At 30.9% G+C, this 13,960-nt stretch overlaps 1 protein-coding gene across 3 annotated transcripts; it reads right to left on the reverse strand.

Moving 5' to 3' along the window:
• Nucleotides 1-4,963: 4,963 nt before the first annotated feature.
• Nucleotides 4,964-10,405, reverse strand: LOC118034897 (protein ANTI-SILENCING 1). 3 transcript variants are annotated; one of them, XM_073407224.1, is made up of 6 exons: nt 10,300-10,405; nt 8,518-8,918; nt 7,988-8,156; nt 7,097-7,258; nt 6,765-7,003; nt 4,964-5,215 (listed from the first exon to the last, which is right to left on the reverse strand). In XM_073407224.1, exons 2-6 carry the CDS (start codon nt 8,869-8,871, stop codon nt 5,156-5,158), a joined length of 984 nt encoding a protein of 327 aa, XP_073263325.1. In that variant the 5' UTR covers nt 8,872-8,918; nt 10,300-10,405; the 3' UTR covers nt 4,964-5,155. The 3 variants fall into 3 exon arrangements, with proteins under 3 accessions (XP_073263325.1, XP_073263324.1, XP_034896224.2); XM_073407223.1 differs by lacking the exon at nt 10,300-10,405 and adding an exon at nt 9,641-9,770; XM_035040333.2 differs by lacking the exon at nt 10,300-10,405 and having other exon boundaries at nt 8,518-9,548.
• Nucleotides 10,406-13,960: the final 3,555 nt, after the last annotated feature.

Here is a 13,960-nt window from a genome sequence, read left to right on the forward strand (position 1 = left end):
CATCATCTGTGTCATAGCTTGTATTTGGAACGTAAGTTCTCCCTTGGGATAGGGTGGTGTGTTGTTTTGATCTAACATGATAGTACCTGCAAAAATTGGTTAATGGTAAAAAAAAAAAAAAAAAACATTATCCTCACGTTGCTTATGTTTCGCTCAAACACTCTGAATGCAAAACTGAAACCAACACCAAATAAAACCAACTTGACAGCGCAATCCAAATATATATATATATATGATTTAAGAAGCAATAAAAACCAGAAAACAAGCAAAACGAAACTGCAGCAGTCTATCGAAATATGAACGAAACTGAAGACTCGAATAAAAAAATGGAAACAAAATATGAAAAAATGAAACAACACCCATATATGTTGGATATGATGAAAATAAACTGCAAGAAATGAAAACAACAGAAAGAAAGTGAATTTCAAAAGTTGAAGCAAAATAAACTCGTTTACGACAAGTTAAGTTCGAATCTGGAACCTAAAGTCAATGATGTCCAATTGAGCTAAAATTTCAGATATAGTGCTCTACCAACCCAAATAGACAGAATATGAAATTTGAGTAATTTACGATAAGGTTTGATAGACTGACGCAAAAACATTATAAATCAAACTAATTAGACCTCGAATTTGAAACCCAAAGCAAACAATAACCAATTGACCCCAAAATCAATATGTGATGCGATTAGGGTCCCAATAATAACAGAATCAAATTTGAGCTCATTCCGAGTTGATTTGGTCAAATTTTCTTTTGTTTAGTTTTTTTGCGGCAGAAACAAATGAATGACTTTTTTTTTTTTCTCTGTTTTTTTTTTTTTTTTTACTCTCTTTTTTTTTTTTATGCCACTGATATATATTGGTCAGGAACCAAACGAAATAACTTTTTTTTTTTCCTGATAGGATACCAAATCAAGAGAAGAAGAAATTGAACACTAAGGAATTTTTTTTTGCAGAAACAACAAGAAACAAAAATTTTAGAAGGATATAACCTAACTAATGGAGTGTGACATAAAGATAACTTGTACCTAGGCACCAACACTATTGAAAACGGAAACCCTCACCCAACGAATATTGATTCGCGAACGAGAAGTATAAGGATGACACCACGAAGCCAGTTGTTCTTCGATAAGTCATTTTCAGTTCTTTAGAGAACCAAGGAAGGGAGATTATCCCACCAACACACAACAAGTGCAGCAAATAAGTTTATTGATTTGAAAATTACGTAACCTTACATGTTTAGTTATGCCTTTATTTATATTGACTCTAGACTTCAAAGAAATCCTAATTGGCCCCCTTAGGTAGACTTATATGAAGCACACTTACAATTGACCCAAATAAATAATAATAACCCAAAAACTAAGAAAAAAATAATAAAAATAAAAAAAAATTAGCTAGAATCAAATTTGTATTGCTGAGTTTTTTAACTTCAATAAAAAAAAAAGAAGTTTGATGTTGAAGAATTATATATATTAATAAAAAAAAGTTGTTAATGTAATATTGCATATAGAATCTCAAAATAATTTTAACTAGTGGGAAAAAAAATAGAATTGTTGTGGGTATGTAATGTAAGGATAAGGATATTGTTTATGTTAAAATAAATAAATTTTAAAATGTATGAACAAATAAACTAAGAAAAAAATTTGTATTGCCATTTAAATTCTAATAATTCTAAATAAAAAATAATCATTCACATGAAAGTAAAATATAGATAAATATGATATTTAACCCAAACTTTTCCATTTTAATGTATACTTTTTTTTTTATATCTTTAAGGTTTTTTCTTACCAAGAAAAAATATTTTTTATTTTCATAAACACATCTTGAAATTAAAACAAAAAACACAACAATTATAGATAAATTAGAATAATTTTTTTGAAAAATTAAATAAATACAAATTAATTATAAAAAAAACTGCTATTTAAAAAGGATGAAATACACAATCTAAAAAATCAGATAAAAAGGAAGTATTAATTGAAATTTAAATAAAAAAAACATAAAAATATATCAATTAAACAATAAAACAAAATTAAAAAGAAAAAAAAAAGTTGAAATCATGTTGGGCCTAGCAAGTTAGGCTCGCTCATGGGCCTTTAATTTTTTTTTTTTTGGAAATAGGGTGGATAACATGTTATTTATCCCTAATTTTTTCAAAAAAAAAAAATAAAAAGGCAAGAAACACATTATAAACTTTTCTAGTTTTCAACCTCGAACTGAAAATCAGACAGGATGTTTTTTTATCCAAAAATACAATTTTAAAATAAAAAAGCACCTAAAAAAGTTTATATGATGTAAATAAACTAATAAACCAATCAAAAAACCTTAAAAAATAACATAAAAACACAAATCCAAAGTGCAAACAAAATCCTCTCCCAAGTTTAATCTCATTCTTGTTGTTTTAAGATTAAGACAATAATAACACCTAAGAAAGTTGAATAAGGTGTTTCACTAATATTAATAAATAATGCAATTTAATTTCAATTAAAAACAATAAACATGATTAATCAATAATATAATTAAAGTGTTTAAAGTGAAGAGTATAGAGAGAGAAATTGCAAACTCATTTTTAACATGGTTTAACAAGCTTACATTCACACCTCAAATACCAAACTGTAATTGAGTAATTATATGTATTGTATTCTTCTAATAATCTAAGCTTAAGAGTACAATGTTCTTAATAAATCCACATCAAGTTTTTTCCACTACTTGAAAAAAAACTCTTCTTCAAGATTTTTATCCATTTGGAGATATACATTCTCCAAGATTTTTTTCACTTGAAGACATGTCATCTTCAAGAATTTTTTTTTTTTTTTAGTAATATTCTCTCACCAATATCAAATTTTTTACCTAAATCTCATAAGTTTACAATTATGTTTTTTGTTTACAACAAAAAACTCTTTTAATGAGTGGATAATACAATTAAAGTTTGTATCTCTATAACTCTCTTAATAGCATTTATAATATTTGAAGGTGTTTAGGTGTAGTGAGCACGAGGATAAATATTGCAGTGCTAGGATATAAAGGTTAAAATTAGCTCAACTTCAAGTATAAAAAGGATTTGTTTTTCACTTGAAATAGTTTTTTATATCATATATGTCCATTATTCTCTATTATTTCTGCAATTAAGAGTATTATTTATAAGTTTACAAAATAAACTAGTCATCTATAGCCGTTGGAATGCCATTAATAGTTGAAGCAATCGATTGGTTCATTTAGAATTCTAGATTTTAACAATTTAAACTTGATGAATTCTTTAAACTGATTAATTAATCTTATATGTATGCAGAGTGAAGTGTGTGAATTCATTTTAATTGTGTTATCAAAGATAAGATGTACAGATTTATACATTTCACTAAAATGAATACTTAATTCTATGTCTTCACTTGCTTTTGTTCTTAGACTTCATTCCATTTTGTTTATCCAAATGTTCTTTAAATAAACATGTTTAAACTTATTCTTTATGAAACAATATTAGTCCATTTTCTATTTAGTTGTTATTGTCAAATATATAAAAATATGAATATATGACCCAAAGGTCAATATGTTTTTCAATAATTTCAAGAGAAAACACCTCAATGAAACTCCATCTATCAAATAAAACTCATTGATATCAAAACTATTGTTTTCATAGTTTAGAAATCGATGTCAACCTAAGATATTTTTTCTCTATTATTGGAGTCTGACGACTCTCTCTATCTTCTCTCAAATTAAGAACTAAAAAATTAGACAAATAAAGTTATGAACCAAAAATAAAAAATAAACAAGCTAAAAGGATCAAAAATCCATTATTTGAAAAGTAGAAAAATCAAAGTGAACTTTTCACCCTAATTTTGAAACGACCACCAATTTCCTTTGCATTTTTTGCTTTGGTCCTTTGCATTGCAAGTTTTTTTTAACTTCCATTGATTTTCCAGTGAACGCGAGGTTACGTGGGGGATGATCAAAACGCATTAGTTGTAAATGACACAAGCAGCTCTTTGCAAATAGCTGAAGGCAAGTTCTGATGATGTTTTCTTGCATATAAATGTGCCCACGTACCCTAGGACTAGCTCTTTTCAGTTGAATCAATGACTGGCTATTGTGCCAAATAAAGCAATTATATCAATTTAATTAGCTCTGTGAGAATTTTTCATTTTGAAGATGCAGAAATGATCACAAACAATACATTAGTCATCAACGATGCAAACAGCTCTCAGGAGGCAGTAGTTAGGGGTAGTAGGTTTAAAGATCAGAAAATTTCAGCTAGTTATGCATGAAGGACTACTGATGGTTCAGCTTTGTATATAACGAGTTGCAATGCCAAGGGAGTTCATATTATTATCATTTATCAAGCCTAGCTAACAAATTTGTTCCTGAATTTTGAATATGTTAGAACTAATAAGAAACTGATCAATGATTCGGGCAGCAACAGGCAAATACTGTCGATGGTAAGTAAAGTGCTGCATGCTTAATACGAGTAAAAAAATCCTGTGTCTTCAACTTCTGGTGCTACAGTGTTTTAATATAGATACAGCAATGAAGAATATAATGTTATATTATAAAACAAGATTCTAAGCTTTTGACAATATTGGACTCCATTAGATGCAGGATGGCAAATCTACACACGCCTGCTCCAAGAGTAGAATAAATTTGGAACTTGCAGGCAATGAATCCCATCACAAGCTCAAAGACTAGCAAAAAAATCGTTTGCACAGATATTCTTTATGGCAATAATTAAAACATGTAATAGATGTAATTAAAAATGCATATAACTGGAGTGTGTGTGTGTGTGTGTGTAACTTCAGCAGCTTTCCTTATACTTGCAGTGAAGCTAAAATATATCGAAATCCCAAGGATGGACACTTCATCATTGAAGTGGGGCTGGCCTAAAATCATATATTCTAGGAAACACTTGGGCAAAAGCTAAATAGAGTTCTTTTAATCAGGCAAACAAAAAAAAAATGGGGGGCAGAATAGGAAAATTCTGTTATTTGCACATTTTATGTACGGGTGCATGCCTATCTGTCCACCACAATTCCCAAAATCACCTGTGTATGCCAATGTATCCACCAGAATTCACAAAAACAAAAGATAAGTTCATGCAAAAGCAATAGCATCCACGGCGAAATTGGATTATCGACTGAGCAAAGTCTCACTCATGGGCTTGATGCATCCAGATGTCACTTGTTACATTTCTTCTTCAGCTGGTTTCTGATTTCTTCTAATTCCTTCCCTTGTCGCTACAGGAATGGAACCGGTAACAAAATTAATTTCAATAAAAAACAACTGAATAGGAGGAGAAAAAGGAATTTCTAGAGCAGAGGCAAGACAAAATGACAAAATTATGGGATTTCTGGTAGCACAAACGCACAAGCAAGGCCACGAAGAAGTATATGTGATTCATCACCTAAGACAACTAGGAGGAACTGGATTTTTCTTCTAAACAAAACAACGGAAAGAAGAAAGCCTTGCCGGGTGGTTTTAATATAGTAAAGACATAAATCATTCATATACACTTGATAGTGATTGAATTTCTCAAGCAATCACATCCATATAGACTAAAATCACATCTAAAAAGAAGGCTTATCAAAACATTGAACTCTTTTTATTCTTTTTTTCTTTTTTGCAATTAACAATGAATTGACAAGAAACTGAAAGGAAAGCCTCTCACACTCAATTGCTTCTATGCTACAAATAAGCAAGGCTCAAGGCTAATTTGTTAAGATAACAATTAATTCAAGCCTATTCTTAAAACTCGCTTTATAAAGGAGCCAAATTAGAGATTTAAACTCATTTAGGCTCATAAGCTAGCTTACCAGCTAAGCTAGGTTTAAATTCTTTAGTTGGAATATTTATAATGTCATGAAAATTCACAATAATAGGAAACAAAATAAGTCCATGCTTAAAGTTTTTATATTTTTTATTATAAACAATTTTTATTTCAAGGATTAGACTAATCAGGGATTTAGCCCATGCTGGATGCTGGTGCCCTAGATTTACTTTTCTCGCCCCAGACCTCAAAAGTATAGTGCTATAAATAAGTGAAGGTAACCTAGTAAAATTTAAGCTAGTCAAACTTGAGCTTCATGTATTTGGCTCCTTATAGACAGGAGTCAGGCTTGAACCTTGCTAAAACTAAACAAGCAGAGTGATGCTCGAATCTGCTCAGCTAATTTGCAACCCTAATAACTTCCACTTGTTTATAACAGCCAACCTTTGGGTTTATCATGTCACCTGTTTGATAATATATTTTTCTTGTTTTTAGTGTTTTTTTTTTACCTAAACTTCTTTGATCAAATAATTTCCTTTCACATCTTTTTAGCATTTTAAGTTTTTTTTATGAAATTTCTCACTGCCATTGTTATTGCAAATTCTTTCCAAGTGAACATGAAGAATTAAGGATGCTTCAAAACTAAAAAAGTTTACATATCAACACTCTTTTCATCAATGTTTTTGGTCAATAAAGTCTTTTCATGATTCATCTTACAGCCCTGCCTAAGATTTGATGTTACAGGGACAAAAGTGTTGTTCCTGAAGCCTATGAGACAAATGGGAGGTGCCTAAAACTCTGACTAGTTTGTAATCATCCCTGATAGAGAAGTTCAGAAATACTTCAAATAGAATGGCGCAAATGTTTATAGGAAAGGAAAATATGTTTTTCTTCTTTTTAGTGGATTGAAAAACCAAAGCATATTGACTTCTCAATAACATTCTAATATACCAAAGAAACTTCACAGGGTAATGGTCGCGACTCCTGAGAAAGGAGTAAAATACTTTGTGAGTACTTACAGGATCCAGGTTTCGAGTAACCTGCACAGATTTGTTGACAGTTTTTACACCACTATCTTGTCGAAATCCAAAACCTACTTCATCAGAAATTTGGCCTGCCTTTTCACCCAGAAGCTTTCTCTTCTTATAAGGCCGGGTACATGATGCATTTGGAGGCCAGGGATCCTCGGAGAACTTCGATTTGTAGGGCTTGTTTGAAAAGTGTTGCTTGTCATCCACATTTGTACGAGTCTTGGACTCTGGACAATCAGAAATGAGAAATCTCACCCACTAACTTGAATTTTTTATTTAAACAAAAAAGGAAACGCATTTAAAAGCACATTGGATATCACCTTTAACCACTGGGCTGCTGCGTCCCAACTTGCCATCCTTTACTGCATGACGATTCATTTTTTCCAAAACTACTGATTTTCCAGTCAATTCTTTTACTTTTGGCTCGAGAGTTCCAGGATTGCCAAGCATCTGATTTCTTCTTTTATTGAAAAAAAGCTCCACTGCACGTGTTCAAAATTTATGAGAGACCAGGTTTTTGTAAATGTGCATCGATAATTCACCAAACAACGATCACTTTGTTACAAGAAACATGGGTCAGAAAGAACTTCGCAGACACCTCACACCGGTCTCCAGTTTCTAGTATAGAGAAGATTCAGAATCCAACATCATATAAATTTGCTCTTGCCAACAATAAAAAGATTAAAAAAATTGGTCCGATACAATACGGAAAATTGATTTACAGATTAGAAAAGATCAATACCAGTATTGTTGAAGGGAAAAACAAGGGGTGCCACTTGTTTATGAGGACCAAAGAAACCATTTACAAAACAAAGAGACAACAGAATCTAGTTTGGCATCATCGTTAACAGATACTTCCATGTACAAGCACTGTAGTTCTAAACCAACTATCCAATAATTAAATACAAGCCTACATCTCCCTATTTGACTCTAGAAACCACCTCCTCTTCAGACATTTAGATCCAAATTATATAGATTTAATGCTAAGCAAGGAATAAAAGGAATTCAAAAGATGGGAAGGGATACCCCGTCATACAACCTGGCCAAATCTTTTACGAGAAATATGCAAAACCAACTTATCCATCCATTAAAGACAAAGCTGTCCTGCTTGGATGCTAATTAATGAGGAAATGGAAAGCAAAATATGGCAAAACTCTTCATTGTCAATTGGAAGAAGAACACAACTGTACATGAAATAACAGTAGCCCAACCTTTAAATCCACAGATCTGATCTGCAAAGCTCTCAGATATGCTGCATGTTCCAACATCAAAAGAACGGTAAAAAATGTAGTCAGCCATTTCCAACTGTTGTTCAGATGCTTGATGATTTCTATGGTCATTTGATGCACAAACAACATTACATTTCCCAACAATTGATTCCTGAAAAGAGCAAATCATTTTATATAAATTTGGACATGGCGATGAGAATCATCATTTAACTGTAAAACCCAATGTGGACTATAATTAGGCAAATACCATCATTTTTAATCAGCAATACAGAAGCTTGTTCATGCCATTATTAAGCATGAAATTATATGAGCTCTTCCTGCTAATTAAGTTCACAAAAACAGTAAAGGTCCCTTAAAGATGATTTTGCACAAAAAAGAAAATTATCATTCTATGGTTTTAGATCACACAATATTAGAGCAAAACATTATATAAAAAAAAAATCAATTGCATTTGCACAGCTAACCAACTCGGAAGAAAATACAAATTGATAGCAATTGAGAGTCTGATTTACCACACGATTAACATTGCTAAGGCCTTTACCCTTGCCAGAAGCCAAAAATAACTCATTCCTGTTTGGCTTATAATCTCCCAAGAAATTGCGTATGTCCTTGGGACAAAAGAACCACACTGCCCTCACCATCCTTTCATGGGCTGCAGTCTCAAAGATTTGCACAAGTTTACCAATGTTAGCCCCGGAGTCACCTTCACGGTAAAAACATACACAATCATGAAGACAGTATTTAACTCCATCATATGTAAATGACTCATAAAACTGTATCTCTTTATTCAACCGCCCAACTCCCCTCTTAGTACCCCACTTGAATATCTGATTCTCTAATCCATTTTCCTTCTTGAGATGCGACATGGCGTATTTATTTCCCGCTAGCAACACTCAGCCCCTTATTTATGAAACTGCCAATCCAAAAATGGTAAAACCAAATGAATCATACTTTGTCAAGAGCAGCGATACATCTCACATGAACAGAAACCTCTACCAGGTTAAAATAACAATGAATGGGCAGAAACGAAGCGCATAACAATGTTAAGGCAACAAAAGTCGAAACTCTATAACCAGTGTATTTAAACAATAATTCCTTCGTAAGAACAACATGTTTCAATCAGGTTCTTCTTTTCATCTCGGTACTATTTCTATGATAACAAAGCAAGAAAACAGAACATGTTTTTGCAAGGACTTGCTAGCTTACTGATGCTCTAACTTTCAATTAAGCTTCTTGCAATAAAGAAATGCCTTTAGAAATACTCCTTGAACTATTTCAAAGAACCCTCGTGAATAGTCTCTAAATTGAACAGCCAAGCATTTCACACTTATAGTTTTAGAGGAATTCGTATGGCAATATAATTCAAGTTGCCGCGCCAAAAGCGAAAGAATAAGGCCCATGACCCTTAAGTAAAGGCGCCACTAGCAAGAAGTGGGCACCAACATGAAAGCTAAACTGGAGGAATTCCAAACACATATAACCATTATCATGCAAAAATAAGCACCCCTCTTAAACTGAATTTCTATCACTCACCCACAACACACACACACACACAGAGATAGAGATAGATTTATCCTTTAAACCAAAAACCCTGAAATTAGGCAAAAATAACCATATGGGCTCAAAGTTCCAAACCTAAAGGAAAATAAAACTGATCATCAGGAGAGAAAAATGGCAGAGAGGAAGTATGACGCCCAGCAAGTGGAATAAACTAAAACGAGTGCACCCCGCCCAGAAGGACAAAAACAAAACCCAAAAAATCCACAGATCTAAAAATAATCGCCAAAAAAAAAAAAAAAATTTTGAAATTTGAGTTACAAACGCAGAAACAAACACTTCCTAAGAAAAAGAAAAATTAGTTGAGGAAAACCAAACGTCAAAGCCGTTAACAAATTTCAAAAGAGAGAGAGAGAGAGAGAGAGAACGGGTATTTCACACCAACCACAAACAAGTTCAAAAATAAAACTCAAATAAAAAGGGAAGAGGGGGTTTCAAAACCAAAACCTATTCTATAACCATGAAAGGTGCTCGAGCGAACGAGATAAGGAGTGCCAAACGCTAATCGGTAGAAAGGAAAAGAAATGAAAGAACCAAGTTTTCAGAAACCAAAACACAGCCTTAAAATGTACCCAAACCAAAACAATGGCATATTTTAAAATGTATACAAAGAGAGAGAGAGCTAGAGAAGGCGTAAGCACACTAGCTAGCTAAGACCAAAGAAAAGGCCGACAAGGTATACCATAAATACCAGAGAGAGAAACGGAGCTAGGCAAGCTTGAGATAAACATGCTTACTCTCTAAAAGAGTTGATTAAGAAGGCAATGATTTGCAGCAGGTTGGCGTGAGCAGAGCTTAGAGCTATATAGTAGCATGGGAAGGAAGGAAACCATCACAACAGGACCCGAGAAAGAAAAAAAAAAAAACCTTAAAAGTACACTGGTTGCAATGAAAATAAGTATAATATAGCTGTGCTAATGTGCGCTTTATGCGTATGGAAAATAGCGAATACCCGTGCGGTGGTGGTGTGTACTTCTGCTGCTGCTTACACAGTGACAAGGAAAAGATGGCTGACGGAACGGTATTATTGCAGCAGAACCATTTCTACGAAACGGAGAATACCACCACCACGCATACGTGCTATCAACTTTTCTTTTCTTTTTATATATATTAAAATTATTAAAAAAATTATTATAAATAATTTATTTTTTTAAATGATTTTTTTAACCAAAAAAAAATATTTAGGCTAAATGACATGCGAAAGTATTTTAGCTTTTTTTCTAAAAAATTGAAATTGTTACAGTTTTTTTTTACTTTGTTTTGTTTGTATATGTTTTTTTGTTTTTTTATTATAATTTTTTTTAAAATTATTTTTATTGATTTTATTTTTTAATATTGAGATAAATAAGAGTTTAACTTTGTAATTTTTTTTTCTTTTTATTTTATCTTTCTATGAAGTTAGTGTGATTTGCAAGTTTGTCAAGGTAATCCAGTTACTCTAAGTTTATGAATGTGATATGTTTTTTTAATTGAACTTGATATTTTTATAGTTTTTTTTTCATATTGTTAAAAAATAGTTTTAAAAAAAAACCATGCTATTAAATTGTATGAATGATTAGTACTTAAAAGTGTATTTTTATCAAGGTTTTATATTATTATTTTGCACTTAAAGTATTAATAACTCCTTAACTAAAGCATGTTTTATAATAATATATCTAATAATATAACATATATTTAATTTATGGTAATTGTTCATATTCAATGCAGGCCTATCACATAAATGAAAGGATTAATTGATGAGTTTAAGTATTGAAATTGAAAGGACAAAGAGAAGAGCCAAACTTAGAAAAAAGATGTTGATGCAGTCCAAACTAGAACATTGTTCGGTAATTGGGTCATATATCGAGTTCTAGATGTCCAAATGACCTCAATGTTTTAGACATATTCGGTAAAACATAGGCCTATAACTTTCATATGAAGTCCAAGATTTAAAAAGGTCGTTTTTAAGTCCAAATTATAGCAACAACGAAGAAGTCTGAATCTGTCCTACAGTCCAGACACTGTTCAGTGTTCAGCCCATATATCAAGTTCTAGAAGTCCAAATGACCTCAATTTTGTTTCTTGGAAAGATAAGACAATTTCCTATAACTTTCATGAGTATAGGTGGTTCCAATTATGATGCTAGCAATAACGTTTTATTCAGACAAGAAGATAAAGATTTTCACCAAGTCAAGAATTGGCCACCCACTCAACAATTAGTCATCAAATCAATAGTTCTAAATTTTAGCCTATAAAAGGAGGCATTTGTCATGCATTTAGGGGCTTGGTTGTTTAGATCAAGAACTTGCTCTTACTCTTTCTCTTTATATTTTTTATAATTATTAAGTTTTGCTTTCATTAATATCTTGTTTATGCCTTTCATTTCCTTTCCTTTACTTAGTTAACTTGTATCTTATTTATGTTCTTATTTTATTTATTTATGTTTCTCTCTTTCATTATATTTAGCTAAGTTTATTATGTCAATGTGAAAAGGTTGCACTAATAGTGTAAACTCAATATGGACCTTAATGTTTAATATTAACATGTCTTATCTTTTTTATCTTACTAATTCTTAATATCTTGCTTGTTAAATGGTTAATCTAGATTTGTGTTGTATAACATTTGGTACAACAAATGTTTGGCACTCTCATAGCCCAACCGTATGGTATTACCTACACTTGTGCTATGAAAGGAACTTGATTTGTTGTTAACATAAGTTAGCATCATGAATTCATGATAATATTTAAAAGTTTGGTGTTACTTAAATAAGATAATTAATATGATAATGTTAATAATTTATGATGAGCTATTAATGACAAATCATCCGATTGGAACCTCCTTTGTGTGTGGTTTCCAGTTGAATAATAAGAATTTATACTATATTTATTTGAAATATTATTAATGGATCCTCTAATCTTAACATTTGTTTTTATTATTATTTAATCCTTACATTAATCTTCCATCTTAAAATTCTCATCAACTTCTTCTTTTTTTTCTTCTTTTTCTTTATTGTTGTTGTTGTTGTTGTTATATTATTGTTGTCTATAATTTATACAATTAACCTCCTTATGATTCGACCCCGGTCTTGCCGAGTTATTTATTACTTCGGCACCCTTATACTTGGAAGAAGACATCAATCTTTTGATTGTGTCAATGAAGTAACAAAAATATGAAGGAAACCATTGTTCACCCAACACCCATTACACTATGGATCACAATAGTAATTCACAGTGTTCTACCATTTTTTTCCTTTTGAATTATTATTATGATCTTTTTTTAAATCTATTTTTGTCGATTTCATCTTTTAAAATTAAGATTGTTGAGAATTTAACTTTATGATTTGCTTCTTTTTATTTTATTTTTATACGAGGTTAGCATGGTTTATGGGTTTGCCAAGGTAACCCATATTGTCCCGATTTATGAGTTTAATGGGTTATTTTTTTTTTAATTGAACTTGACTTTTTATATAGTCTATTTTTTTCTCATATAGTAAAAAAAAAAATAGTTTTAAAGAAAAGTCATCTTCTTAAACAATAAAAAGTGACCAAAATTAAAAGGTGTGAGAAATCATTGTTCACCCACATATATTGTACTATAAATTACAATAGTAATTTATAATGTTTTGCTTTTTTCTTTTTTCTTTTTGATGTTTTTGAATTTTTTTATGATTTCTTTTTTCAAATTTATTTTTGTCGATTTCATCTTTTAATATTATGATGGTTGAGAATTTAGCTTTATGATTTGCTTCCTTTTATTTTATTTTTATACGAGGTTAGCATGGTTTATCGGTTTGCCAAGGTAACCCATATTACCCCGATTTATGAATTTAGTGGGGTTTTTTTTTTTTTTTAATTGAACTTCACGTTTTATATAGTTTTTTTTTTTTCTCATATAGTTAAAAAATATAATTTTAGAGAAAAGTCATTCTAAAACTTTATAAAGTGACAAAAATTAAAGGGTGTGAGAAATCATTGTTCACCCACATATATTGTACTATAAATTGCAAAAGTAATCTATAATGTTTTGCTTTTTTTTTCTTGATGTTTTTGAATTTTTTATGATTTCTTTTTCTAAATTTGTTTTTGTTGATTTCATCTTTTAATATTGGGATGATTGAGAATTTGACTTCATAATTTATTTCTTTTTATTTTACCATTTCTATAAGGTTAGTATGGTTTACAGGTTTGTTACAGTAACCCGAGTTGCCCTGGTTTATAAGTTTGATGGGGTGTCTCTTTTTCTTTTAATTGAATTTGGCTTTTTTATTATCTATTATTTTCTCATATAGTTAAAAAAAATAGTTTCAAAAAAAATTATGTTATTAAACTTTATAAAGTTCATGACTTATTCACATGTTTGGCTGGTTAACTTGGTTTGCAGGTTTGATAAGTTTAACTTAAAAAAAAAAAAAAAATTTCA

The sequence above is a fragment of the Populus alba genome, chromosome 1 (assembly GCF_005239225.2).
Source record: "Populus alba chromosome 1, ASM523922v2, whole genome shotgun sequence".
Classification (NCBI taxonomy): domain Eukaryota; kingdom Viridiplantae; phylum Streptophyta; class Magnoliopsida; order Malpighiales; family Salicaceae; genus Populus; species Populus alba.

Bases quoted from the DNA above. Each gene is read 5' to 3' on its own strand.
- LOC118034897 (XM_073407224.1), bottom strand. From the start codon at position 8,871: ATGTCGCATCTCAAGAAGGAAAATGGATTAGAGAATCAGATATTCAAG. The intron at 7,004-7,096 runs GTGATATCCAAT...CTGATTGTCCAG, and splicing joins CAGCAGCCCAGTGGTTAAAG to AGTCCAAGACTCGTACAAAT. The intron at 5,216-6,764 runs GTAAGTACTCAC...CCATTCCTGTAG, and splicing joins TTACTCGAAACCTGGATCCT to CGACAAGGGAAGGAATTAGA.